This window comes from Manihot esculenta, chromosome 9 (genome assembly GCF_001659605.2).
Source record: "Manihot esculenta cultivar AM560-2 chromosome 9, M.esculenta_v8, whole genome shotgun sequence".
Taxonomy (NCBI): Eukaryota; Viridiplantae; Streptophyta; class Magnoliopsida; order Malpighiales; family Euphorbiaceae; genus Manihot; species Manihot esculenta.
The window spans coordinates 29,792,661-29,820,488 of NC_035169.2; the positions used below are offsets into that span (position 1 = coordinate 29,792,661).

General features: G+C 40.3%; 2 protein-coding genes across 3 annotated transcripts; one reads left to right on the forward strand and one right to left on the reverse strand.

The window, feature by feature from the left end:
* The first annotated feature begins 19,941 nt into the window (after positions 1–19,941).
* Positions 19,942–24,446, forward strand: LOC110623420 (serine/threonine-protein kinase BSK6). Of its 2 annotated transcripts, none has more exons than XM_021768361.2 (10): positions 19,942–20,363; positions 20,450–20,673; positions 20,775–20,910; positions 21,014–21,147; positions 21,237–21,342; positions 21,623–21,708; positions 22,326–22,514; positions 22,684–22,851; positions 23,323–23,436; positions 23,953–24,446. In XM_021768361.2, the coding sequence occupies exons 1-10, from the start codon at positions 20,282–20,284 to the stop codon at positions 24,193–24,195; spliced, it is 1,482 nt and encodes a 493-aa protein (XP_021624053.1). In that variant the 5' UTR covers positions 19,942–20,281; the 3' UTR covers positions 24,196–24,446. The 2 variants fall into 2 exon arrangements, with proteins under 2 accessions (XP_021624053.1, XP_021624054.1); XM_021768362.2 differs by having other exon boundaries at positions 19,943–20,363; positions 22,687–22,851.
* Positions 24,447–24,641: 195 nt separating this feature from the next.
* On the reverse strand, positions 24,642–27,633 carry LOC110623421. Its single transcript, XM_021768364.2, has 2 exons — positions 26,882–27,633; positions 24,642–25,270 (listed from the first exon to the last, which is right to left on the reverse strand). Exons 1-2 carry the CDS (start codon positions 27,322–27,324, stop codon positions 25,027–25,029), a joined length of 687 nt encoding a protein of 228 aa, XP_021624056.1. The 5' UTR covers positions 27,325–27,633; the 3' UTR covers positions 24,642–25,026.
* Positions 27,634–27,828: the final 195 nt, after the last annotated feature.

The window sequence follows — 27,828 nt, forward strand, 5'->3', positions numbered from 1 at the left end:
TGCACTCACCTTATAGCATATTCATGATGCATGAAGCATGATAAAAGATTCAGTGCTCATATTAAAACATTCAGTTAAGTTCCACTCACCTTTAGTTATCTCTGAACTGCCTCTGCAGGTTCTGACACTGGACTCACTGCTGACTTCCCTGATTCCTCTGGTCCGTACCTACACAGGTGGACTCAAATGAGGGACCAAACTCACTCAAGAACATCTCTAAGAAACTCCCCAAAACCCCTCTAAACGATCCTAAAACCATCACATAAAACATGCACAAGAAAGCTGGACAGGGCACTTTCGGCGGCAGGTTCGGCGGCCGAAACCCCACTCCAGAGACGAAACTCATGCATGTTCGGCGGCACCTTCGGCGACCGAAGGTCTCGTCCAGAGACGAAACTCACACACTTTCGGCGGCCGAACTCCCTCTTTCGTCGGCCGAACTCCCTCTTTCGGCGGCCGAAAGTCCCTTTCTAAACCGAAACCCTAGCTTTTGGGGGCAAGTTTTGGCAGCCGAAACTGCCTCCACAAGGGGTTCGGCGGCCGAACCTGGTTTTGCCCAAAGGGCAGAACCCTGCTCTGTTTCATGCAAACTTTGCCCAAAAACCTACAAATATGCTTAGCAACTACTCCCAACTAGCATATACACATATATATGCACAAAGGGGTCTAAACCTACCCTAAAACCCCAAACAAACATAGCACATAACACTTAAACATGCTTGAACACCACAAATCACCAAAAACCTCACCTAAACCTAAACATGCATACTACCCATACAAACTTCATAAAACCTTTCAAAATCATCAAAGAAGCTCAGGATCTTCACTTACCTCTTAAATAACTTGAGGATGAAGGAGCCTAACGTGGAGATATGAAGAAAAGCTCTTCCAAAGCTCCAAGCTTCAAAACTTGGTTCTTTTGCTCAAAACCTTCAAAAGTCACCAAAACTCTTAAAACTCTTGAAAGATTTGATGAAAATCATGGAAAACATGAAAGTCAACGTGGGAGAGGCTGGAACTCACCTCTGGCTGCAAGTGGAGGAGAAATAACCTCCTTCCACCGACCCTTGACCCTTTTATAGGTGGCTGGCCAGACCACCTTCGGCAGCCGAACGTGAAGCCGCAACCATGCAATGTTCGGCGGCCGAAAGTGACCTTCGGCGGCCGAACCTTTGCATTTCTCCCTTGTTGCTTTTCTTTCAAAACTGAATGCTTTTAACACTTCAAAACATGAAAACAAGTGAAAATACCTTAGAAAACATATGTATTACCCTTCTCGAGGGTTCCGACACCCAAGATTCCACCGGACTACAGGAATGCCGATGCCGGACTCGAGCCGGGTATTACATTCTCCCCCCCTTAAGAACATTCGTCCCCGAATGTCCCTAACACAACATAAACACATAGAAAAGGGGAAAACTAACCTTAAAACAGATATGAGTATTGCTGGAGCATAGACTCCCGAGTCTCCCAGGTGCACTCTTCTAGGTTGTGGTGGTTCCACAGAACTTTCACCATTGGTATCTCCTTGTTTCTCAGCTTCCTGATCTGGGTGTCAAGGATCCGCACTAGCTGCTCTACATAGGTGAGATCACTTAAGATTTCCACCTCAGGTTCACTAAGAACCTTCTCTGGATCTGACACAAACTTCCTCAACATAGAAACATGGAATACCGGGTGAATCCGGTCCATAGAAGCCGGTAAATCTAGCTTATACGACACAAGCCCGATCTTCTGCAAGATCTCAAAGGGACCAATGTACCGTGGGGCCAGTTTACCCTTCTTTCCAAACCGAACCACTCCCTTCATCGGAGACACCTTGAGCAATACCATATCCCCCTCCTGGAACTCTATCTGCTTCCTACGGATGTCTGCATAGCTTTTCTGTCTGCTTACAGCTGTTCTGATCCTCTCTCTGATGATAGGTACTAACTTGCTGGTTATCTCAACTAACTCTGGCCCTGCAAGAGTTTTCTCTCCTACCTCTTCCCAGCAAACAGGTGTTCGGCACTTCCTCCCATACAAAGCTTCATAAGGGGCCATCCCTAGGCTAGCATGATGGCTGTTGTTGTAGGCAAACTCCACCAGAGGTAGATGCTGCCTCCAAGAACCGCCAAAGTCTAACACACACATTCTCAGCATATCTTCGATGGTCTGGATGGTCCTCTCTGACTGACCGTCTGTCTGTGGATGGAAAGCAGTGCTGAAATCCAACCTTGTGCCCATTTCATTCTGCAGACTCCGCCAAAACCTGGAGGTGAATTGAGGTCCTCGATCTGAGACTATTGACACTGGAACTCCATGCAACCTTACTATCTCGTCTACATACACCTGCGCCAACGTGTCCACAGAGTAGTTACTCCTGACTGGAATGAAGTGAGCAGATTTAGTGAGTCTATCCACAATCACCCATATGGAGTCTAGTCTGTTAGACGTCGCCGGTAACCCCACTACAAAATCCATAGCTAAGTTCTCCCATTTCCATTCTGGAATCGGCAGTGGGTTAAGCAGTTCAGCCGGCTTCTGGTGCTCTAGCTTCACCCTTTGACATGTCTCGCAGGCTGACACGAACTGTGCCACTTCTCTCTTCATTGCTGGCCACCAATACACCCTTCTCAGATCTTGATACATCTTGGTGGCTCCAGGGTGAACGCTATACCTCGCATTATGAGCTTCCCTCATAATGTCTGCCTTCAAACTGCTATCATCTGGTACACATACCCTCTTACCGTGCCGAAGAATCCCCTCACCGTCAAATCTGAACTCTGCACTGTTGCCAGACTGAACAGTCCTGGCAATCTTCACTAACTCGGGGTCTTCGTGCTGTTTCAGAGCCACTTGCTCTAGAAACACTGGTGTCACTTTCATCTGTGCGATCAAAGCACCTGTACCAGATAACTGCAACTGTAACCCTTCTTCCACGAGCTTGTAGAAATCCTTCACCACCGGTCTTCTCTCTACTGCAATGTGGGATAAACTGCCAAGTGACTTTCGGCTTAAGGCATCAGCGACAACATTAGCCTTGCCCGGATGATACTGGATCTTACAATCGTAATCACTGAGCAATTCTACCCACCGTCTCTGCCTCAAGTTTAACTCTCTCTGACTTAAGATGTGCTGTAGGCTCTTATGATCCGTATAGATCTCACACTTTACCCCATAGACGTAATGCCTCCACATCTTAAGTGCAAAAATAACAGCTGCCATCTCCAGATCGTGTGTCGGGTAGTTCAGCTCGTGCTTCTTCAGCTGTCTAGAAGCATAAGCTATCACTCTGTCATTCTGCATCAACACACAACCTAATCCCACTCAGAATGCATCACAGAACACTGTGAAATCTGCATCACTGATCGGCAGAGCTAACACCGGTGCTGAAGTCAACCGTCTCTTCAACTCTTCAAAACTCTCATCACAATCCTCTGACCATACGAACTTCTGATTCTTTCTGGTCAGTCTGGTCATAGGAGCAGCTATCTTCGAGAAGTCTTGAACAAACCTCCGATAGTAGCCTGCCAAACCCAGAAAACTCTTGATCTCTGTTACTGTAGTGGGTGTAGGCCAGTTGGCTACTGCCTCTACCTTTTTGGGATCTACTGCTATACCTTCCTCTGATACAACATGTCCCAAAAAGGAAATGCTCCTTAGCCAGAACTCGCACTTGGAGAACTTGGCATACAAGCCATGCTCTCTCAAGGTTTGAAGCACTAGACGCAGATGCTGGGCATGCTCCTCTGCATTCCTGGAGTACACCAAGATATCATCAATAAAGACGATCACAAAATGATCCAAGTACTCCCTGAAAACCCTGTTCATGAGATCCATGAATGCTGCAGGGGCGTTGGTCAACCCAAACGGCATCACAAGGAACTCATAATGCCCATATCTGGTTCGAAAAGCAGTCTTGGATACATCTCCTTCCCTGATCTTCAACTGGTGGTATCCGGATCTCAGATCTATTTTCGAAAAACAACCTGCTCCTGCCAGCTGGTCGAATAGATCATCGATCCTGGGTAGCGGATACTTGTTTTTGATAGTGACTTTGTTCAACTGTCGGTAGTCGACACAAAGTCTAAGAGGTCCATCCTTCTTTCTGACAAATAATACTGGAGCACCCCAGGGTGAGGTACTCGGGCGGATGAAACCCTTAGCTACCAAACCCTGTAACTGCTCTTTCAACTCTCTCAACTCTGCTGGTGCCATCCTGTAGGGAGGAATAGAGATCGGTCTGGCACTGGGCATCAACTCAATCTCGAACTCTATTTTCCTATCCGGTGGTAGTCCTGGAAGCTTTTCAGGAAACACATCTGGGAAGTCTCGAACAACTGGTACTGAGGATGGTTCCCTAACCTGACTGTCTAGCTCTCTCACATAAGCTAGGAACCCCTGACACCCCTTCCTTAACATCCTACGAGCCTGGAGGGTTGATATCAAACCCCTAGGTGTCCCTCTCCTGTCTCCTCTGAAGACACACTCTGACCCATCCTGGTCTCTGACACTGACTACCTTGTCTCTACAGTTCAGGGTAGCATTATACGTAGATAACCAGTCCATCCCTAGAATGACATCAAAATCTGTTAACTCTAGAACCACCAGGTCAGCTGGAAGGTATCTACCCTCTATGCACACTGGACTGAACCGACAGACTGACTCTGCCAAAAATGGATCACATTTGGGTCCACTGACCCATAGAGGACACTCTAACTCAGACACCATCAGACCCAACCTCTCTGCAGCTCTAGAAGAAATGAAAGAGTGAGAAGCACCGGGGTCCATTAAAGCATACACCTCTGAACACCCAATGATGAGATTACCTGACACCACTGTGTTCGACGTGTCTGCCTCCTGCTGAGTCAGGGTGAAAATCCGTGCTGGGGCTGACGGACTTGCACCTCGGGAACCCATCCCTGATGAAGAGGCTGCCCCTCTTCCTCTTCCTCTGCCACTGCTTGGTGGTCGAACTAAAGCTGCGGACTGAACAACACTACCTGCGGTCATCTGCTGGGATGGTGCAACCAAAGTCGCCTGAGGACATTCCCGCGCATAATGTCCCTCCTGCCCACATCTATAGCAGGCTGTGGATCCCAACTGACAAGCTCCTCTATGCTGTTTGCCACACCTCTTGCACACTAGAAAATCTGCGCCAGAACTGGAGCCACTACTCATTCCCAGACCCGACTTAAGCCTGTTCCAGAACTTGCCTCGCTTTCCTCTGAATTTCTCCCATCTCTTCTTACTCGCACTTGCCGTACTAGAAGCCTGTGCCTTTGCTTGCTTGACTACTCCCTGACTTATGGCACTGGCCTCCATCTTTCTAGCAGCATCCACAATAGAGTGGAAACTTTCCTTCTCCGCATGAAGAATCAAAGAGAAATACCTGGGATGAAGCCTTGTAGCATATCTCTTTGCCTTCTTCTGATCTGTATCATATGCCTGACCGACATATGGCAACAATTCCAGGAACTTATCTGTATATTCATCAATGCTCATCTCCTCTGTCTGTCTCAACTGCTCAAACTCCACAACCTTTAGTTCCCTGGAACTGTCAGGAAAAGCCCATCCAACAAATTCGTTGGCGAACTCTTCCCATGTCATACTCTCCAGTCTCGGGTCCACATAGTTCTTGAACCATTCTCTAGCTTTCTTGCACTTTAAAGTGAACCCTGCCATCTCAATGGCTCTACCGTCATCTGCTCCCAACTCACTTGTTATCATTCTGACTGCACTGAGATACTCAAAGGGATCATCTCCTGTATTGAATTTAGGAGCATCCAACTTTAAGTACTCGGTCATCTTCACCTTACTTCCCCTTGAAGAACTGGGTTGTTGTGCTTCCACAACAGGGGCTACTGGTTCAGGAGGTGGTGGTGGAGGAACTGGTTCCCTCGCTTCAGGCTGTACTGGACTTGGATGAACAGGTGGGGGTGGATACATGTGATATGGTGGAGAGAAGGAAGGATAGGGCATATATGGCATGTAGGGTGGATATGGGGCAAAGCTGGAGTAATCCGACGTGCCTCCCATTGGATACTCTGGGCCCTGAGGAAAGGGTGGATAGCCAAACCCCAAGGCCTGTGCGCCTCCCTGGGACTCCCCCCATACCTTCTTCTGACCTTCCTACACCCATGCTTACATCTCTACTCTGATCCTCTTCCATCACACCTCTTTCTTCTACTGACCTTCCCCCTCTACTTACTCCTCTCCTGCTCTCGTCAGAAGACCTTCTAGGGTCTCGTGACGTTCCTTCCCTGCTTGACCTGTGAGATCTTGCCCTTGGCAAGGCAGGTGGACGAGCAGCTGTACCCTCACTTATAGGTGGGACTCCAGTCAATCTCGCGGATCGACGAGTTCCTCGCATCTTCACTCGCTGGAAAAACAACAAATCACATAACACATAAGCAACACATAAAAAAAATGCACATGCATAAATCATGGCATTGCACATCAGTATATAGACAGGACTAACATCCTATCATCGTGGACATGTTTTCCTATGATGCTTGACCTGCTAAACCTCTCTATGAGCCCAACTCTCTCTCTATAGGTCCGACCATGTGAACCTAGGGCTCTGATACCAATCTGTAACAGCCCGGAAACCGAACTGCTACCGGCACTAGGATCCAGATCGACTTAAGGTCGCCGGGACCCGTAGTAAGCCTGCTATGAACTCTGTGTACCTGTGAAATCCCATACATGATCAAACATTTTCTGTAAACATGAATACTTTTCTCATACCAAGGCTTAACCTGTGCAAATACTGTCACGGTACTACAAAACGCCAGCCAAAGCTCTCCTCTATGCTCAAGGCGGCTCAACTCGTCTATGTTAAGCCTGGTTCTTCCATCTATACAACACATGTATGTAAACATAAACTGATCATGTGAAAAGAACAAGGGATTACAACTCTTATAGTCAAGCACCATTCTATATACTATACATAAACCTTATCTATTTACATTTACATGTCCACACTAGCTATTATAATACTCTGTACTCTTCCTGTACCCTGCTGAGTTCTCTCTGACCTCTGAACCTGCACAACTGGAGTTAGGGGAGAGGGATGAGCTACTAAAGCCCAGTGAGTAGAATAGTAATAAAATAACAGGTGATAAAACATGCTCTCATGGTATGCATCACATCACAAGTAATCACATCACCTCGGCCGGACGGATCAAAACTCCCTCTATCTCATTTGGGGTACCGGAGTACCATGTGCCTGGTCCCCGTAGGGCTGTTCCAGGTCTTTCCTCTGAGGGCTAATGAATCCTCACGAAGTCCGTGCCGTCTCACAGAAGCAATGTACAAGGAGCCATGCCAAGTACAAGGATAGATGCAATGCGTCATATTCGTGTCCACTAATGCACTCACCCTATAGCATATTCATGATGCATGAAGCATGATAAAAGATTCAGTGCTCATATTAAAACATTCAGTTAAGTTCCACTCACTTTTAGTTATCTCTGAACTGCCTCTGCAGGTTCTGACACTGGACTCACTGCTGACTTCCCTGATTCCTCTGGTCCGTACCTACACAGGTGGACTCAAATGAGGGACCAAACTCACTCAAGAACATCTCTAAGAAACTCCCCAAAACCCCTCTAAACGATCCTAAAACCATCACATAAAACATGCAAAAGAAAGCTGGACAGGGCACTTTCGGCGGCAGGTTCGGCGGCCGAAACCCCACTCCAGAGACGAAACTCATGCATGTTCGGCGGCACCTTCGGCGGCCGAAGGTCTCGTCCAGAGACGAAACTCACACACTTTCGGCGGCCGAACTCCCTCTTTCGGCGGCCGAAAGTCCCTTTCTAAACCGAAAGCCTAGCTTTCGGGGGCAAGTTTTGGCAGCCAAAACTGCCTCCACAAGGGGTTCGGCGGCCGAACCTTCCTTTGGCGGCCGAACCTTCCTTCGGCGGCCGAACCTTCCTTCGGCGGCCGAACCTGGTTTTGCCCGAAAGGCAGAACCCTGCTCTGTTTCATGTAAACTTTGCCCAAAAACCTACAAACATGCATAGCAACTACTCCCAACTAGCATATACACATATATATGCACAAAGGGGTCTAAACCTACCCTAAAACCCCAAACAAACATAGCACATAACACTTAAACATACTTGAACACCACAAATCACCAAAAACCTCACCTAAACCTAAACATGCATATTACCCATACAAACTTCATAAAACCTTTCAAAATCATCAAAGAAGCTCAGGATCTTCACTTACCTCTTAAACAACTTGAGGATGAAGGAGCCTAACGTGGAGATATGAAGAAAAGCTCTTCCAAAGCTCCAAGCTTCAAAACTTGGTTCTTTTGCTCAAAACCTTCAAAAGTCACCAAAACTCTTAAAACTCTTGAAAGATTTGATGAAAATCATGGAAAACATGAAAGTCAACGTGGGAGAGGCTGGAACTCACCTCTGGCTGCAAGTGGAGGAGAAATAACCTCCTTCCACCGACCCTTGGCCCTTTTATAGGTGGCTGGCCAGACCACCTTCGGCAGCCGAACGTGAAGCCGCAACCATGCAATGTTTGGCGGCCGAAAGTGACCTTCGGCGGCCGAACCTTTGCATTTCTCCCTTGTTGCTTTTCTTTCAAAACTGAATGCTTTTAACACTTCAAAACATGAAAACAAGTGAAAATACCTTAGAAAACATATGTATTACCCTTCTCGAGGGTTCCGACACCCAAGATTCCACCGGACTACAGGAATGCCGATGCCGGACTCGAGCCGGGTATGACACTGAAAACCTGTTTAATCCCATACATGATCCACAATCATACATAAAAAAAAATTTAAAAACTTTTCTTTCATACATTTTCTTATGCACCAAACTCAACCTGTACATGCATTAAACATAAACATAACCATAACCTTGACCCCTCTGTGTGATCTCATCAATGCCCCCAATGGGTGGCATAACACGTGTTGAGTTGGTTTACATCTACATCATGAAACATCTAAGATCATGTATTAAAAGGGATAACAACATCCATAGGGTCAAGCACAACTTCTAATCCTCAATATCATTATACATAACATGACTATTCAAACTTTACATCATCTTATAATTTATCATGTCCACTTTCTAGCTATTACATACACAAGACTTCATTACTCTTGCTAACCTCCTGGTCTACCCTGTACCTGCAAGCCTGGGGGTAGGGATGGCAACGGATCGGGTATTTTCGGGTACCCGATCCGACCGAACCCTAATAGAACGGATTTGGGTAGTTATAATCGGGTTTGGGACAGGTTCGGGTTTTAAAAATAATACCCATTGCGGGTTCGGATCGGATTCGGGTTTTATGTACAGGGTACCCACCACCCGAATCCGTTTATATAAATAATTAATTTAATATAAAAAATATATTTTACAATAATATTTATAATTTTTTTTATATATTTTTATTTAAAAATTTAAATTTAAATATTTTTTAAAAATATTAGATTTTTTAAATGAAAATTATTAATGAGAAATATTTTTTATATAAATTATTAATTAAAATATATAAGATTAAACGAGTTCGGGTTTTATTCGGGTAATAATAATCGGGTTTGGTACGGATTCGGATAGTTTAAATTAATTTTTAATCGGGTTTGGAACGGATTCGGATATTAATAATATAAATCGAGTTCGGGTTCGGGTAGTTTAATTTTCGCGGGTACCCTACCCGTTTACATCCCTACCTGGGGGTTAAGGGAGAGGGGTGAGCTACAAGAGCCCAGTGAGCAGAATAATAAAACATTTGAAACATATGATAACATGAAATGCATCACATCACAGCTAATCACATCAAGGATGAATTTGTTACCAATAGTCCTCTACATGGTCCAACTGTGCCAGGGGCGTAGAATGGGCCTCACTGGTCTTTCTCTTACATAAACATAACATAGCATAACATAATATTCTAACTATGCCAAGGGCGTAGAATGGGCCTCACTGGTCTTCCGTACCGTATCATTATCATATCATAACATATGAGGACTAAAGGATCATTCAACATTCATCCGCATCATCAACATATTATGCAATGCAACATATTCGTGAGTTCTAATGCAAGCACCCTATTATATCTCATGGCATTCATGATGCGTGAATAATGCTAAAACTGGTTTATTTATTTAAAAGCATAAGAGTTATTCCACTCACCTCTGGCTGAAGCTCTACTGACTCAGAAGCAGCTGTGTAATACCCGGCTCGAGTCCGGCATCGGAATTCCTATAGTCCGGTGGAATCTCGGGTGTCGGAACCCTCGAGAAGGGTAATGCATATGTTTTCTAAAGTCTTTTCACTTGTTTTCATGTTTTGAAGTGTTAAAAGCATTGAGTTTTGAAAGAAAAGCAACAAGGGAGAAATGCAAAGGTTCGGCCGCCGAAGGTCACTTTCGGCCGCCGAACATTGCATGGTTGCGGCTTCACGTTCGGCTGCCGAAGGTGGTCTGGCCAGCCACCTATAAAAAGGGCCAAGGGTCGGTGGAAGGAGGTTATTTCTCCTCCACTTGCAGCCAGAGGTGAGTTTCAGCCTCTCCTACGTTGACTTTCCTGTTTTCCATGATTTTCATCAAATCTTTCAAGAGTTTTAAGAGTTTTGGTGACTTATGAAGGTTTTGAGTAAAAGAAGCAAGTTTTGAAGCTTGGAGCTTTGGAAGAGCTTTTCTTCATATCTCCACGTTAGGATCCTTCATCCTCAAGTTCTTTAAGAGGTAAGTGAAGATCCTGAGCTTCTTTGATGATTTTGAAAGGTTTTATGAAGTTTGTATGGGTAGTATGCATGTTTAGGTTTAGGTGAAGGTTTTGGTGCTTTGTGGTGTTCCAGCATGTTTAAGTGTTATGTGTTATGTTTGTTTGGGGTTTTAGGATAGTTTTAGACCCCTTTGTGCATATATATGTGTATATGCTAGTTGGGAGTAGTTGATATGCATGTTTGTAGGTTTTTGGGCAAAGTTTGCATGAAACAGAGCAGGGTTCTGTCCTTCGGGCAAAACCAGGTTCGGCCGCCGAAGGAAGGTTCGGCCGCCGAACCCCTTGTGGAGGCAGTTCGGCTGCCAAAGGTTGCCCCCGAAAGCTAGGCTTTCGGTTTAGAAAGAGACTTTCGGTCGCCGAAAGAGGGAGTTCGGCCGCCGAAAGTGTGTGAGTTTCGTCTCTGGACGAGACCTTCGGCTGCCGAAGGTGCCGCCGAACATGCATGAGTTTCGTCTCTGGAGTGGGGTTTCGGCCGCCGAACCTGCCGCCGAAAGTGCCCTGTCCAGCTTTCTTTTGCATGTTTTATGTGATGGTTTGAGGATTGTTTAGAGGGGTTTTGGGGAGTTTCTTAGAGATGTTCTTGAGTGAGTTTAGTCCCTCATTTGAGTCCACCTGTGTAGGTACGGACCAGAGGAATCAGGGACATCAGCAGTGAGTCCAGAGTCAGAACCTGCAGAGTCAGTTCAGAGAGAACTACAGGTGAGTGGAATGTAACTTAATGTTTTAATCTGAGAACTGAATATTTTCTCATGCTTCATGCATCATGAATATGCTATAGGGTGAGTGCATTAGTGTACACCAAGATGATGCATTGCATTTATCCTTGTACTTGGCATTGCTCCTTGTACATTGCTTATGTGAGACGGCACGGACTTCGTGAGGATTCATTAGCCCTCAGAGGAAAGACCTGGAACAGCCCTACGGGGACCAGGCACATATATAAAGACCTGGAACAGCCCCACGGGGACCAGGCACATGGTACTTAGGTACCCCAGATGAGATAGAGGGAGTTTTGATCCGTCCGGCCGAGGTTATGTGATTATGTGTTGCATTCCATGAGAGCATGTTTTATCACCTGTATTTGCCTATTCTACTCACTGGGCTATCGTAGCTCATCCCTCTCCCCTAACTTCAGTTGTGCAGGTTCAGAGGTCAGAGAGAACTCAGCAGGGTACAGGAAGAGTACAGAGTATTGTAATAGCTAGTGTGGACATGTAAATGTATAGAGAAAATGTATATGTACAGTGTACGTACAATGTATAGAATGGTGCTTGATTTATAAGACTTGTAATCCCTTTGTGGAGTCACATGATCAGTTTATGTATGTGTCGTTATTGTTGTATGTTTCTGAGCAAAACCAGGCTTAACATTATGAGTTGATCCGCCTAGAGCCATGAGGAACTCTAGTAGGGATTAGTAGAGCACAGAGAGAGTGCATGCACAGGTTAAGCCTTGGAATAAAGAAAAGTTTTATGTTTTTCCAGCAAATGTATGATCATGTATGGGATTTCACAGGTATACAGACAGGATAGCAGGCTTACTACGGGTCCCGGCGACCTTAAGTCGATCTGGATCCTAGTGCCGGTGGCAGTTCGGTTTCCGGGCTGTTACAAGCTGAACTCACTGCTGGGGTCCTCGGTTCCTCGAGTCCGAACCTACACAGGTGGACTCAAATGAGGGACGAAACAACTAGAACATAACTTTAAAAACATCCCCCAAAATCCCCTAAAACACCTCAAAGCAATCATGCAAAAACATGCAAAGGAAGGCTGAACAGGGCACTTTCGGCGGCAGGTTTGGCGGCCGAAAGTCCCTCTAGAGCCGAAAGTCAGGCAGGTTCGGCGGCACCTTCGGCGGCCGAAACTCCCAGACAGAGGCGAAACTCATGCATATTCGGCGGCACTTTCGGCGGCCGAAACTCCCAGACAGAGACGAAAGTCTCCTTTCAGGGGCAAGCTTCGGCAGCCGAAGGCTGCTTCCATAAGCATGTTCGACGGCCGAAAGTTCCTTCGGCTGCCGAACCTGGTTTCTCCCTTAGTGGTAGAAACTCAGCTCTTCTATGCATAAACGCCTCCCAAACCATCCAAACATGCATAAACCTATTCTACAACACACATACACAAGCATACCAGCTCCTAGGGGCTTCAAACTACTTAAACCCCATCTACAACACATCAAGCATGCATTTGCAAGCTACATTGTTCAAAAACACAACATAAACTCATAAACCTAACCATAAGCTAAACATGCATTCTACCCCATAGATCTTCATAAAACTAACTTAAAACATGCAATGAGCTTAAGATCGGCTCTTACCTCTTGAAGATCGAGAGAGAGACGACCTAATCTTGGAGATGGGAGATTTTCAACTTCTTTGGGTCTCCAAGCTCAAAACTTGCTCAAAACTTGAAAATCTTCAAAACAAGATGAAAACTTGTGAAAATCGTGAAAGATTTGAAGGAAGAACTCAAAGATTGGTGAGGGACGGCGGAGAGCTCACCTTGGCCGACAATGGGGGGGAAAAACTCGCCCATTTTCGGCTAAGGGACCCTTTTATAGTGGCTGGCCAGGCCACGTTCGGGGGCCGAACATGCCTCCGCATGCATGCCATGTTCGGCGGCCGAACCTGGACTTCCCTCACTTATGCCTTCGGGGGCCTAAGGCACACCCGAAATGCCTGCATGTTCGGCGGCCGAACCTGGGTTTTCCTCCAAGGTTATTTTCATACAAAACTCATTTTCCTTTTTACTTAAAATCATCAAATACATTAAAACATTTGATGAAAACATGGTTTTACCCTTCTAGAGGTCTCCGACATCCGAGATTCCACCGGACGGTAGGAATTCCGATACCGGAGTCTAGCCGGGTATTACACTTAGGCAGCCGAAACCACCTCCTTAGCATGTTCGGCGGCCGAACCTTCCTTCGGCGGCCGAAACTGGATTCTCCAGTAAGGCAGAAATGTGTTCTGCTTCATGCAAACCAACCCAATCTCCACTCAAACATGCAACCAACAACTTCACAACATGCATATACTCAAGTATAGGCACAAAGGGGTCCAAAACTAACTTAAAACCCCAACAAACAACACAACTAAACACACAAACATGCTTTGACCACAAATCAACCAAAACCTAAACATGCATCTCTACCCATAAAACTCCATAAAACTTGCATAAATCATGAAAAGAAGTTCAGGATCTTCACTTACCTCTTAAAAACAAGAAGATAAACGATCCCAACATGGAGATATGGAGAAACTCTCCCTCAAAGTCTCCAACTTCAAAACTTTGGTTAATTTGCTCAAAAGCTTCAAAACAACATAAAACTCATCAAAACTTTGCAAGATTTGAAGAAAACATGAAAATCACCCAAGGAAGAGCCTGATCTCACCTCTGTCTGTGAATGGAAAGAAAATCTTATCCATTCACCGACCTAGGGCCTTTTATAGGTGGCTGGCCAGACCACCTTCGGCGGCCTAACGTGAAATCAAAACTCATGCATGTTCGGCGGCCGAACTTCACCTTCGGCGGCCGAACCTTGCATTTCTTCCTTGGTGCTTTTCTTTCACAAACTCATTTCCTTTTACACTTAAAACATGAAAACATACTAAAATCCTTTACAAAAACATAAAGCTTACCCTTCTAGCGGATTCCGACATCCGAGATTCCACCGGAAAGTAGAATTCCGATGCCGGACTCTAGCCGGGTATTACAATCGAGCTGGTGTAAAAGCCAATACTGAGAAGCAGTTAAAGAGATGAATAAGTGAAATGAGATCATTTTAGCTACAAGAGAGAAAGTGTCAGAATAGTTAACTCCATAAGTTTGTGCATATCTTTTCGCGACAAGACGAGCCTTAAGCCTTGCTATGAAACTATTTGGATTGACTTTGATGGCAAACACCCATTTAATCCCATAGCCTCCTTGTCATGAGGTAAGTCCACTAGCACCATGCTAGCCAAAATGGGTCAGCGCCTCTTTAACTGACTTAGGTAAGGAAATAGAAGCTAGAGAGGCAATTAAAAAAGTAGAAGAAGACAAGCGATCATAAGAAAGAAAGTTGGCAATAAAATAGGTAAACTTACACTGTCGTTTACCTTTATAAAGACTAATAGGGAGGTCAAAGTCACTCAGATGGTGAAGAAGATTCTAGTGCAGGACATGTATCATTAGATATTAGTCTTCTAAAGTAAACTTGAACCACTTGTGGTTTAGCAAAAGGTTGTGTACTAAAAGAAACCCCTTCAGTGGGTTGTGAAAGAGAAGATAAACTAGTGGAAGTCTCATTATCTAATATGACCCTATAGATGAACCACTCATCTTCCTCCTCTTGTCTGGTAGATAGTTGTGTTGTAGAGGAAAATAGTATTTTCTCAAAAAAGACTACATCAATTGAAACTAAGTATTTATTGAGGTCTGGAGAGTAATACTGATATCTCTTTTAACGATGAGAATATTCCAAGAAGATACACTTCAAAGTCTTAGGATCAAGCTTAGTCACATGAGGTCAGACATTCTGAATATAGCAAGTACTGTAAAAAAATATATGGTTCCAATGAAAACAATGACTTATTAGGAAATAATACACCATATAGAGTATCTTTGTTCAGTACCGAGGAGGACATACGATTAATGAGAGGACCTACGGTAGAGATAGCGTCAACCCAGAATTACTTAAGAAATTGCATTTGAAATAACAGAACATGAGCAGTCTCAAAAAGATATCTATTCTTTCTTTCAGCAACCCCATTTTGAGTAGGTGTATCTACACATGATGATTGATGAAGAATACCATATTGAGTCATATAGATTTGAAATGATCCTGATATGTATTCTTTATTATTGTCACTTCACAAAATGTGCACAAAAGCATCAAATTAAGTCTTGATTTCAGCACAAAAAGCAAAAAAAAAAAAAAAGAGAAAAGACCTCAGAACAATGCTTCATAAAATAAATCCAAGTCATTCTAAAAAAATTATCCACAAAAATGATAAAATATTTAAACCCAATCTTAGACCTCAGAACAATGTTTATCGACTCTAGGACTTAAAGGGCTTTGATGATGTTTAGTAAAATGACATGACTCACATTCTATTAAAAATATATCTTGAAAATGAGGGCATAACTTCTTCAAAACTGGTAATAAAGGATGTCCCAATTGACAATGTGCTTTGAGCAGAGAGACAACACTCGAACATACAACTAAATGAGGTACCCACCCATCCAAAATGTAGAGGCCACCAGATACATGTCCTTTACCAACAATCTGCTTTGTCATAAGATTATGGAAAAGACAGTGATAAGAAAAGAATGAAACACAACAATTTAGGTCTTTGGTAAGTTTATTCACAGAGATTAAGTTAAAATCAAGATTTGATAAACTTAGTACAGAGGATAGGGTAATAGAAAAAGTAAGTTTAATAGTCCTAGAACCCTTAATATTATATATTGACCCATCAGCTATAGTAACAGGAGCAAGTGCTTTATGTGATCGAAAACTAGAAAATGTATGATGATTACCTGTCATGTGATCTGTGGCACTAGAACCAATGATCCACTTGTGTGAGGAGGAGATAAGGTAAGTTTTACCTGACTTAGTATTAGCAGTTATGGATGGACCTTTTAAACAGATTTTGATATTGAGTATATTCTTCAACTAAGATGAGAACAATATTCTCAGAGGAAGAGCTGGTTGCAACAACATTAGCAGTTCTTTGATTCTTATTTTGTAGTTTCTTGTAATTTTCAGTGATATGAGATTTACTATCATACGACATTTCAACCAATTCAAGCTAAAATAATCACTTCACAAAATCCTTCTCTAAATGATTCAAGATACAAGACCAAGCCACAAAACTCTGCACCTAAAATTAAGAAGCCAAAAACAGGCTTGAATTGGAAGAAAAGAACATGTACAGTGCCCAATCAATGAAGGGCCCTGCTATACAAGCTCCGATGACCGAAGGATGACTGGAAAATGGTCGAAAATACGATGGCACCACTCGAAAAGAAGATCGGAGGTCCTATGTGTCTACATTTGCATGCGTGTGAAGGAGAAGCTCAACACGTGAAGCTCACACGCTGCCTAGATGATCACCGGATTCTGGGGATGGGCCAAAAACAACAGCGCGCTCCTCCTTTTGAGATGATGAGATCCAACAATCATTGAAAATAGTGACCCACAACTGGCAGAAGCTAAAACCCACAACTGGCAGAAGTCAAAATGCATAAAACAGAGACCTAATATAGCCTAAGGTTTTGATACCATATAATGAGATAGATTTGTAGAAAACTTGTATGTTTTCTCTATTGAACAAGGGATTTTATATACAAATTACATGACCTTATTAAAATAATAAATCACCCTCATAAAAATTCTATATCAATCAATTAGTCCTATAATTTTACAATTTATTCTAATTATGTACAGATTATATTCACACTACAATAAAAATAAATAAATAATCTTATTTGAGCTTCAATATAATATAATGAAATATGCATAATCTTAGTGACATTTCTAAAAAAAGCATCAAACTTCTAAATTATCACTGTTTGCAATCGGCCTATGAACATTGAGACTGGTGATAGGAAATTAGAAATCAGAAATGAGAATGAGTTTGTTGTAATAGAGTTGAATTGAATAATATTTTTTTTTTATCATGTCTTAGAAATTTAAAATCAGTATAAGAAAGATTATATTATATTGAAAGAGTGAAACTCGAAATCAAACCCTCAAAATATTAGAATATTGATTGTGACACAAGGATATGTAGATCATATAGAGAATGGGTGGTTGGGCATGTGGGGTTCCCAAGTGTGTTTTTGTAAACACATTGACATAAATTAGGCATGAGGCCCCATTGCACGCTCATCCTATCAGCTATAATTTCCTCCACCTTTGTCTCTCACTAATGACTGCGACCCATAAAAGTTATGCTGCCGCAATTGTTGCTAATCAAAAAGTTAGTCAATAAAGAAGCAAAGACAGCAATTCTGTCTCTTCATTGTGCCAACTGATTTCACTTCATGCATATATATTTTTTTTACTTAAACTTTATTATAAAAATTAAATGTTTTATAATACACTTAATTTATTTAAAATGAAATTAAAATTAAAATAATATTTTAATCTTAATTAGTAAGTTTAAAAATTTAATTTTTTTTGATAAAATTTAAAAATGGAAATATATATTGATTTTTTTTTTTTTGTGTCATGATGGAAGCATGTTTAATTATAAGTATAACAACCACTTTCTCCCTTTACATGCTTCATCTTTTCCAGTAAAGGGGGTCCTCTTTGATCCCTAAATGGGTGATACAAATTATGACACCAACTGTCACATTAATTCATTTGATTTTTTTTTTTATTTTTACTTGTTTTCTGCATAAGATTTCCTCCATAGTTTTGTTTTTCTTATCCTTATTCAATCATTATCTCTAGGCATATGTGATCCCACTTCTGTTTCTGGTCCGCTCATGTCTTGCACTTGAGGATTTGGTATACATGGCGATGGCCGGTTCTGATTCGAAGCAGGCGGTTCAATTTTTTTTTTCAAATTGAATTAAAATCAGTTCGACTTAAAGCGATTCAAAATTATTTTAATTTTTTAATAATTTTGATTTAATTTCGATTCAATTTTAAAATTGTATTTCATAAAAAAGTTTGGCACTTGATTATTCTAACTTTAAATATTTAGATTAAAGTAAAAAATTACGTAGATGTTAAGCTTTTATTGTTTGATTAATCTATTATATTGGTCAATAACCACCAAACTAAACCATCAATTTCAATATAATATTAAGTTCAGAATTCATTGAAGGAGAGGGATTGAGCTAGCCATTGGAAGGCAAATCCGAGTTCGAGGTTCTGGAGAATAAGAATTGAAACGGCAAGATTTTTCTTACTTTTATTTTAGTTTGGAAAAATCCAACAGTTCAGAATTTTTCTAAATGAAATATTAAATATTGAATTGAATGGTTATTTTCAATTATTATCTTAATTAACGTTGATCTTTGATTAGCTTTTATCAATTTTAGATTGGATTAATCTTTAGTCAGATCTAAGCCTACACGGTTGGTTCAAGTCTGGTTTGGAGTAAACTCGCTGGTTGGTTGGACTTTTACCATTTGAACTGGTTTTCATTTGAGACGGTTCCAATTTGAAAAATGCTTGTGTCAAAAATAATTACAATTTGAAATTATTATAGTTCAAAAAGGATTTAAATTTTTATACAAGAATTAAAAAGAGAAATAAAAATATTAAATATTAATGAAAATAGAAATAAAAAAACTATATTAACCTATACAAATAGTATTAACCTAATTAATACTGCAATTATTGAAGGTAGACAAGAGAAAGAAAATTTTTAATGAACCATTAAAATCATAAAAAAATTACACTATTTAATTTAAAAAAAAAAAACTCTTAAAACAGACTATTAATATTAAAAAACAGAGGTATCAACTTTTTTTTTTCTCCTTTTTCTTGCTTTCTTCCTTTTTCTAACAACAGTGGGTTACAGGTTTTGATACTTTGTTTGTTGTAGAAAACTGCATGCAAGGTGTCTTCTCTTTTTCTTTTAAAAAGCTACCTAACTTTTTCCAATTGAATAAGATATCTTTCATATATATTTTTTTAATTTTCATGTTAATATATTTTCTCATAAAAATATTAATTATAGTTCAATAAACCCTTTGGGAAGGTTTTTTAAAGGAAAGAAAAGTTTTTTCATAAATTTAAAAATCTTTAATCTATATTCGAGAGGGAGAGAGTGTGAGATTTTTTAAAAAAAAAAAAATTAAATTCTTATAATCTCTAAATATTTTTTATTTTTTTTTCTTTACAAATAATAAAAAATTATTAAGATAGTAATATTTATATTTACATTACTGAATTTAGCTAATTAAATATAAGAAAACAAAAGTAGTTATCAAATAAGTCAAAGAAAAATTGGAAAAAGTAGAAAGCAATATGACCCGAAACAACAGTTAGAAGAGAAACAGAAGGTGAAGAAGCCTACCAAATCAAAGAAGCAGCTGGATTTTGATTTATACGTCATCGTTTTCGTTACCGCTTGCTTTTACAGCCCAAACAACAAAACGACCGTTATTTTCATCTCTTTGCCGCCTACGCATAATTAAATACCATCCAGTCCCCATAACTTATCCCCGCACAAGAAAAAATAATTTTTTTTTATAAAAAAAAAAAAAAAAAGAAAGCAGAAAAGCAGAGAGCCAAAAAAAATTAAAAAAAGAGGAGCTTTTGCAGCGTACAAGCATCATCCTGTGTGGAGGAGCTCAAGAAATTTTACATTTATGGAGACACACAGAGAAATGAGAAACAGAAGCTGAAGAAGCCTTTGGATCCTTTTCTCTTCTCCAGTTGAATTTGATTTGACCAAGTAAAAGAAAATTTTGACAGAGAATCAGTGCTGACTGTCTGAATTCTGATCACATTGTCTGGTGTCTGCTCCTTCATCATCTGTTTTTTGATTTGATTTGATTTTTTGTCATCTAAACTATATCATCGCCAATGGGAGCCCGATGCTCCAAATTCTCGCTCTGCTGGTTCCACTCTCATCTCAAGCCTTCCGTACTCGAATCCTCCGATCTCGGTGAGAATCTCTCAGTTTTGCTGTCTCAGTGCCGTTTTTGTAATTTTGTGCTGGGCGATTTAGCATCTGTGTCTTTTTCGTTGCAGAAACTGGGGCCAAGAATGACGGAAATGTATGGCCGAGCTTCACAGAGTTCAGCTTCGAGCAACTGAAAGCTGCCACTAGTGGTTTCTCTTCGGATAATATAGTGTCGGAGCACGGTGAAAAAGCACCCAACGTTGTTTACAAAGGGAAGCTCGATAATAATGACCGATGGATTGCCGTTAAGCGATTCAACAGACTGGCATGGCCTGATTCTCGCCAATTCCTTGTCTGTTAGCTATATCTATATCCCTTTTCAGTTTGGTTGTTGAGATTTTTGTTTTTGGTGTTAAATGTTAACTAAATCCGTCATTGAGAAATGTGATTCAGGAGGAAGCCAGATCAGTGGGGAGTTTGAGGAGCGAGAGATTGGCAAATTTGATTGGATGTTGCTGTGAAGGCGATGAGAGATTGCTTGTTGCCGAGTTTATGCCCCATGAAACGCTGGCAAGACATCTATTTCACTGTGAGTTCCTTTTCTTTTAAATATCATTTTGAAGGAATTAATAATTCAGTTAATGGGTTACAGTTCTTGATGTGGTGGTTGTTAATGGATTGAATTAATGCAGGGGAGAATCAACCAATGAAATGGGCAATGAGGCTGAGGGTCGCTCTTTATTTGGCGCAAGCGCTGGAATACTGTAGCAGCAAAGGAAGGGCATTGTATCATGATCTTAATGCCTACAGGGTCTTATTTGATCAGGTAAACCTTGCTTGTGTGCTTTCACTTTCTCTTTTTGGTGGATCTGTTGCACTTGCTGGCTCATGATTTTGGTTTTTGGAGATTCATAGGATGGTAATCCCAGGCTATCTTGCTTTGGACTAATGAAGAATAGCCGAGATGGCAAAAGTTATAGCACGAATTTGGCTTTCACACCTCCGGAGTACTTGAGAACAGGTAAAAAACTGTTTGTAAGAGCATCAGAAATTTATGATAAAGTACAAAATGATATTTATTTTCACATATACATTACTCCATGCTTGATCTGATCTATTTAGTTCTCGATATCACGGTCTGGAAATAGATGAAAACTATTAGCCTCTTTATGGATGATAAGATCAGTAGGGATGTTCGCAAATTTTGAATTCATATATGGTTGAAATAAGCATCATCACCGAATTCCATGCGCTTCAAATTCAAGCTAAATTTAATAGTAGCATATTATGATTCTTGGCAGGTAGAGTGACCCCAGAGAGTGTAGTTTACAGCTTTGGAACACTCTTGTTGGATCTTCTGAGTGGGAAGCACATTCCTCCAAGCCATGTAAGTATTTTTGGTCGCTGCTGGTTGCATTGCAATTTGAAATGTAATATAGGACCTTGCCCATATGAACCAGAGTTGCAATCTACCATTACTTCTTCTGTTTCGGTTCACTGAGCCATGCCACCTTTGGGACTTCGTTAGCAATATCTACAGAATGTAATAGTATCTTTAGTCTTTTCACCATCACTTTAAAAGATTCCATTTTAACTGCCTTGGTGTGATGGATTTTGCTAAAAAAATGAGTCTTGTTCCCCTATAATTCAAAAAAAATTTTTTAGTGAAATTGTTCTGCAGCCAATATCGGTCATGTTTTCTAGATTTGGCAACCCTTCATAACGCTCTCATCTGTTCATTGAGAATGTGGGTTGGAAGCATCAACATTTTCAGATTCTTCTGAGGAAGTGATTTTGGGAGTTTCACTAGATTTTTCATTAACCTATAGTGGCCTTTTCTGATCTGAAAATTTCCAAAGGTGCTTTGCTTACCAGTGTGAAATGTGCTGGCATAACTTACCATTTGGACGTTATTGGCTCCTGGATTAAATTTATTGCCATTAATATTTACTCATTAAAGATTAAAACTTGGGGTTTTACTTGAAATGTGCTTCTTGCTTTTAGGCACTTGACCTGATTCGTGGCAAGAATTTTCTTATGTTAATGGATTCTGCTTTGGAGGGTCATTTTTCAAAAGATGATGGAACTGAACTAGTGCGATTAGCTTCACGTTGTCTACAGTATGAACCTCGTGAGAGGCCAAATGCAAAGTCCCTTGTTACGTCACTTTTGTCACTTCAGAAAGAAGCAGAGGTAGATAGAATTAACCTTCTGAAGTTGGAAATGCTTTCCGAGTTGGATATTTTGGCTATGCATTTTTACAAATGGCAGGCTTCCTTCTTTTAGTATTTCGATTGCTTCAGCTAACTTAAACCAATTTGTGTAAAAAAGCTATGATTTCTCATTACATGAAGCTTTTTAGCAGGTTCCATCTTACGTATTGATGGGTATCCCACATGAAACTACATCATCAACTCAGCAATTGTCCTTAACTCCTTTTGGCGAGGCATGTTTGAGAGTGGATCTTACTGCTATACATGAAATACTGGAGAAGATCGGATACAAGGATGATGAAGGGATTGCCAATGAGGTTTGACCTGATGACTTATTTCATCACTGTGAAAAATGTGGACATATCCCTGATTTCATAGAATTGAAAATTAGTTTAGGAAAAACTTATCGTGCTTTATTTCAATCTGGAATAGCACTGGCAGCTGGTAGATTTTTATGAATTTGTAACTTTTCAAATTTTGTGCTGTATATTCTTTGGTCTCTCCTTCCCATGCATATCAACAGTGAGCTGACGGAAATTGAAGTGGTTTTCAAATTTTCATGCCAATAAAAGAGTTGTCTAGTTTCTTCCTGCCGCAGCTCCATAGAATTGTTTGCTGACCGTGCTACTATAGGGAATCCCTCAAGTTCAATTGCATCTATAATTGATTAAAGAACGCGTTTAAAAAGAGAACCCGGGGCATGGTGATCTGAATCTTAGAATTTCAGCCTACGAAAGATTCACATTATGTTCCCTTGCTTCAATTTGTTTCTGTTGCTCCTCTTGCAGCTTTCTTTTCAAATGTGGACTAGTCAAATGCAGGAGACATTGAATTCTAAGAAGCATGGAGACACGGCTTTTAGAGCCAAGGATTTTGCAACTGCCATTGAATGCTATACACAAGTGAGTATTCATTCCCTTCACTTTGACCTAGCAAATTTTGGTTTTCCTATATTTTTCTCGATAATCTACAAGCAGCCAAACTTGGTGATCCAGAAATGGCCATTGCGACTGTGATAAAGTATTTGAATTTGATATCATGTTTTAAATTTATGATTTTTCACTTAGAATCCACGTTCATTTCAAAAGCACACCTACCCAGATAAAACCTATCATTTGTCTTAGGAGAAATGCAAAAAGTAGGTCTCATTGATCAGCTGATATCGTAACTAGAGGTAATCAGCATTATTTTCTGCGAGTAAATGGAAGCAACTTCTCTCCTGATAAAAAATCTAAGGAGACTTGCACTTGTTCGTTTGTGATCTTGTATGGTAAGTCTCTTACGTTGTTCCTCTGCTGGTACGGTCGTATCTTATGATCATATATGATTAATTGAAGCTTTCCAGCTGCGTACTTTGGTACGAGACTTCAACATATTTGTTTGTGCAAGAAGCTGAGTTTCCTTTTTGTATTCTGCAGTTCATTGATGGGGGAACCATGGTATCACCAACTGTGTATGCGAGGCGCTGTTTATCTTACTTGATGAGTGAAATGCCACAAGAAGCTCTTGGGGATGCTATGCAAGCCCAAGTGATCTCTCCTGAATGGGCCACTGCCTCCTACCTTCAAGCAGCTTGTCTCTTCAGCCTCGGAATGGAGACGGATGCACAAGAAACACTCAAAGATGGCACAAAATTAGAAGCCAAAAGGAACAAAAGCTGAAATTGTATAGGTTTCTCATTTTCCCCCTCCTTTTTATTAGCTTCCTTCTGTTGTTTCTTTTTTTTTTTTTTTTCTAATAATTATGTGTAGGCTATTCATTGTATGTTAGTCCTCTTAATTTCCCCACCTCATTTTCAGCTTTTCTTGACACTACAAGATTGAGGATTTTTCAGGAATTGTTGTGTGTTGATACATATTAATGCTGAGTCTTAAATCTATTGAATGCAGTAGCTAATACACGTTACTGATTATATTCATACTCCAGATATTGACCATTACCCTTCGTCTTCCCGAGGTTCAGATCTCATTAGCAATTGAATTACTTAAGAAAGCATTATTCAGAAAATTTTAGCCCAACTCTTCAGGGATCATTCATATGAAATAAAATTGTTAAGAACAACAAAGAATAAATAAAATAAAGAAATAAGGCAACAAGAAACAAAGAGTTAAGGCCAAGAGTTTTTCATAATTGCTTCACAAAGCAGATTGTGGATTGGGGATATGCTTAGCATTAAGGATGAAACGCAGAGTACGAGATTCAAATCAATCCAACATCCAAGCATTTTGAAACTATAAACTCTCAAGGCAGGTAGTGCATTTATAGACTTGACAAGCTTTCTGTGTATAAAGTGAAAACAAGGTTGTATGACTACCTATGAACCCCATGAGGTTCTTAAACTATTTTGTTCAACGTTCTGCAAGCTTCGCCATTCTGCAACGGTTCTTTCTTTTGGTTGATGCCCTTCTTCTTCATATATATATATATATATATATATATGTTCTCTTCCAGGGAGGGATGGGTCTTAATTTAGTCTCAAGAGGTTTCACAGTTTAAGAGGAGGATGGAACCTTAAAGTGAAAGAGCCACGATATGACAAATGCGAATACCACGCAAGCAAGTAGAAAATTCAGGAAGCGATGGCCACGCCAGAAGCTTGGAGTTTCCAAATGGGATGCTGATGCTGCGACTGCAGCCACTGCAGTAGCATTGTTAGTCTCATTTGATTGCTCTTTTGTCTCAGTTTCATTTACTCCAACCACATTACGAGCAATGGAATGACAAATCTCACAGGTCCTGATAGACATCAAGCATGGTAAATGAATACAAAGAGAAAAATAAACACCATAAATAAACAAGACCAATATTTCACAATGAAAGAAATAATGGAAGCTAGTATAATATTTGTAACATGTTTTGAAGTTCAAAAAAGAGATAATTACAAATAAAGGGTGCTGGTTTGCACAAATTTGTTAACTTGCATAATAGATGTGGTCAGCTGGCCAGGCAGTCAATGTGATAGTAATAAAAGGCTGAACAAAATACGAGTAAAGAGGGAGATAGCAGCCAAAAGAATATAGATCACATAATTCATATATCTAAAAAAATCAGAAAAAGGCAAAACAATTCTCAGGAAGCGGGTAAGAAAGGAAAAAGAGATGCAAGGAGGCACAGTGCAGACTGAAAAGGCTAATCCAGAACAAGTACTAGAATGTTAGGTAAAAGAAAATGAAGAAATAATAAAAGGTGTGCCGAACACGTCAATTCAATAGATCAGATTTTGGAAATTTACAAACACTTATAAGCATAAGATTCGAAATACTAGAACTGCATGGACAAAGAATTGGGAATAAGTTCAAAGGATTGGGATATTTGTGTTGATACTACAGCATACTACTTTGCATAAAATAATGCCTTGAAAAATCACCTTAAGCATAATTAATTACTGTTGAACTTTATGATGGCAATTCAGCTGTACATTACAGCAGATATTTTATATGCTTTCACATGAGAAAAAAGATTTTCCAACGCATGGATATAGATTAAAAGTAAGCACATTCCACTACTTTAAAAGCATACATTTTTTCAAAAGCCAACATGGACTCCTGAATTCAGCATTTTGAACCTTTATTTAGTTTTCATATAAAGAATTGCCCCACCAGATTGCCTTGCCCTGCCAAATAAACACTATCCAATCTAAAGGAAAACCAATCACTTGCCAACATCTAATAAAAATGATAACCATCAGGAAATTCCTACCCATTTTCAGCATCTTGTTAAAGTCAAATATATTAGATGAACAGCAAATCAGGAATCTGTATGACTGTATCTAGCAAATAATGAAAAATATCAAGAGGCTACCCAGCAAGAAATAAGCTTGCTGCTAAGACAAACGTATCAATCAATAGAGGGTCAAATCTCCACTTTCATAAAGCAAGGAGAATCACAAAAGAGCAACACAAAATTCCTAAACTTGGAAAACAGAAGGGACCAGCAAAGAACTGTCGGTGCAATTAGACATATGAGGTCTTGTATCCTAGTGCTTTACTCTTTTGCTTTACTTTTTCTATCAACTGATCAAGAAATCTTCCCTTCCACAACTCTATTCATAAGTGATCAACCTTATACTGTTGCTTCATATCCAATTAAACTATATTCTGATACACCAAATCTTGAATCAATCTTTTGCTTTTGCATCTTTAATGGGTGATTATCATTAGCATTCCTTGAAGAGAAGGAAAATTCCAACTACTGAAGTGGAGCTTTATAGGCATTTCTGAGACTACTATGAACAGTGAAATACTCATTTAATAGCATGAACTTGCCACTAACAAATTGGAAATCCACCATATTTAGAATCTACAGAACGTTTCTAAATAAATGAAAATAAATAATTTTTGTACTTACTTGTTTCCTTTAATCTGGAACCAAGCTTCAGCACACTGTTTATGAGCAGCCGCCAAATCATTCTTACAAGAACAACCTAATTCAATAGGAATGCCAGATTCATGGCTATTGCTCTCCAGACCCAGATGACATATCCTACAATCTCTCTCCACCTTATCCAAATGCACCTTTATCTCCGGTACCCTACCCTCAATCTCCACCACCACAGAGCAATCGGACACAGACGATACCCTCCTAGAATCCGGCACCTCGCCTTCTATAATCTCATGATCAGAGACACAAGCGAAAGTGTAATCGTCATAGGAGCCACCAGTGGTAGAATAAAACTGAGAGTAGCAAGACCCATCTTCTGCATCGGAAAAGCAGGTGTCATCACTTCCTGTCACCGAACGGCGGTGGCTTCCCTGCTCCAAATCGATGTGGGGCATTTCTAAAGCAGGCATTTTCTCAAAAAAATTTAGTCTTGAATGAAAGAAGTCGCTAAAATGGCACTTGGGTTCGAGAATACTTAGTAGTTTGGAGCTCTAGGTGATGTCAAGATTCTAAGGTTAAAGAAATGGGTATTGGATTAGTCGACTCTGAAAATCTATTTGCTTGCTTTCGCGAACTAAAGCTAAGAAGAGAAAAGTATTATTAAAAAATGCAGAGAGAGAGTGATCTTTAATGGTGATTGAGACAGAGTCATGCTTTGGGAGAAAGACTTAAGGCTTGGAACACAAAACTGCAGAGTTTTAACAGGGAATTGCGAGGAGATTTCGTTGATAAAGTAAGGAAATATATTAAGGGAGATTAATATTTAATCTCCACAGAATTCATTTATTAATTTTTTAATTTTAAAACATATATTAAAATATTTTTAATTTTTTAAAAAATTTATTAATTATCCCTTTTAAAATTTAAAATATTAAATAATGCAAAAATATCTTAAATACTTTTTATATAAAAAA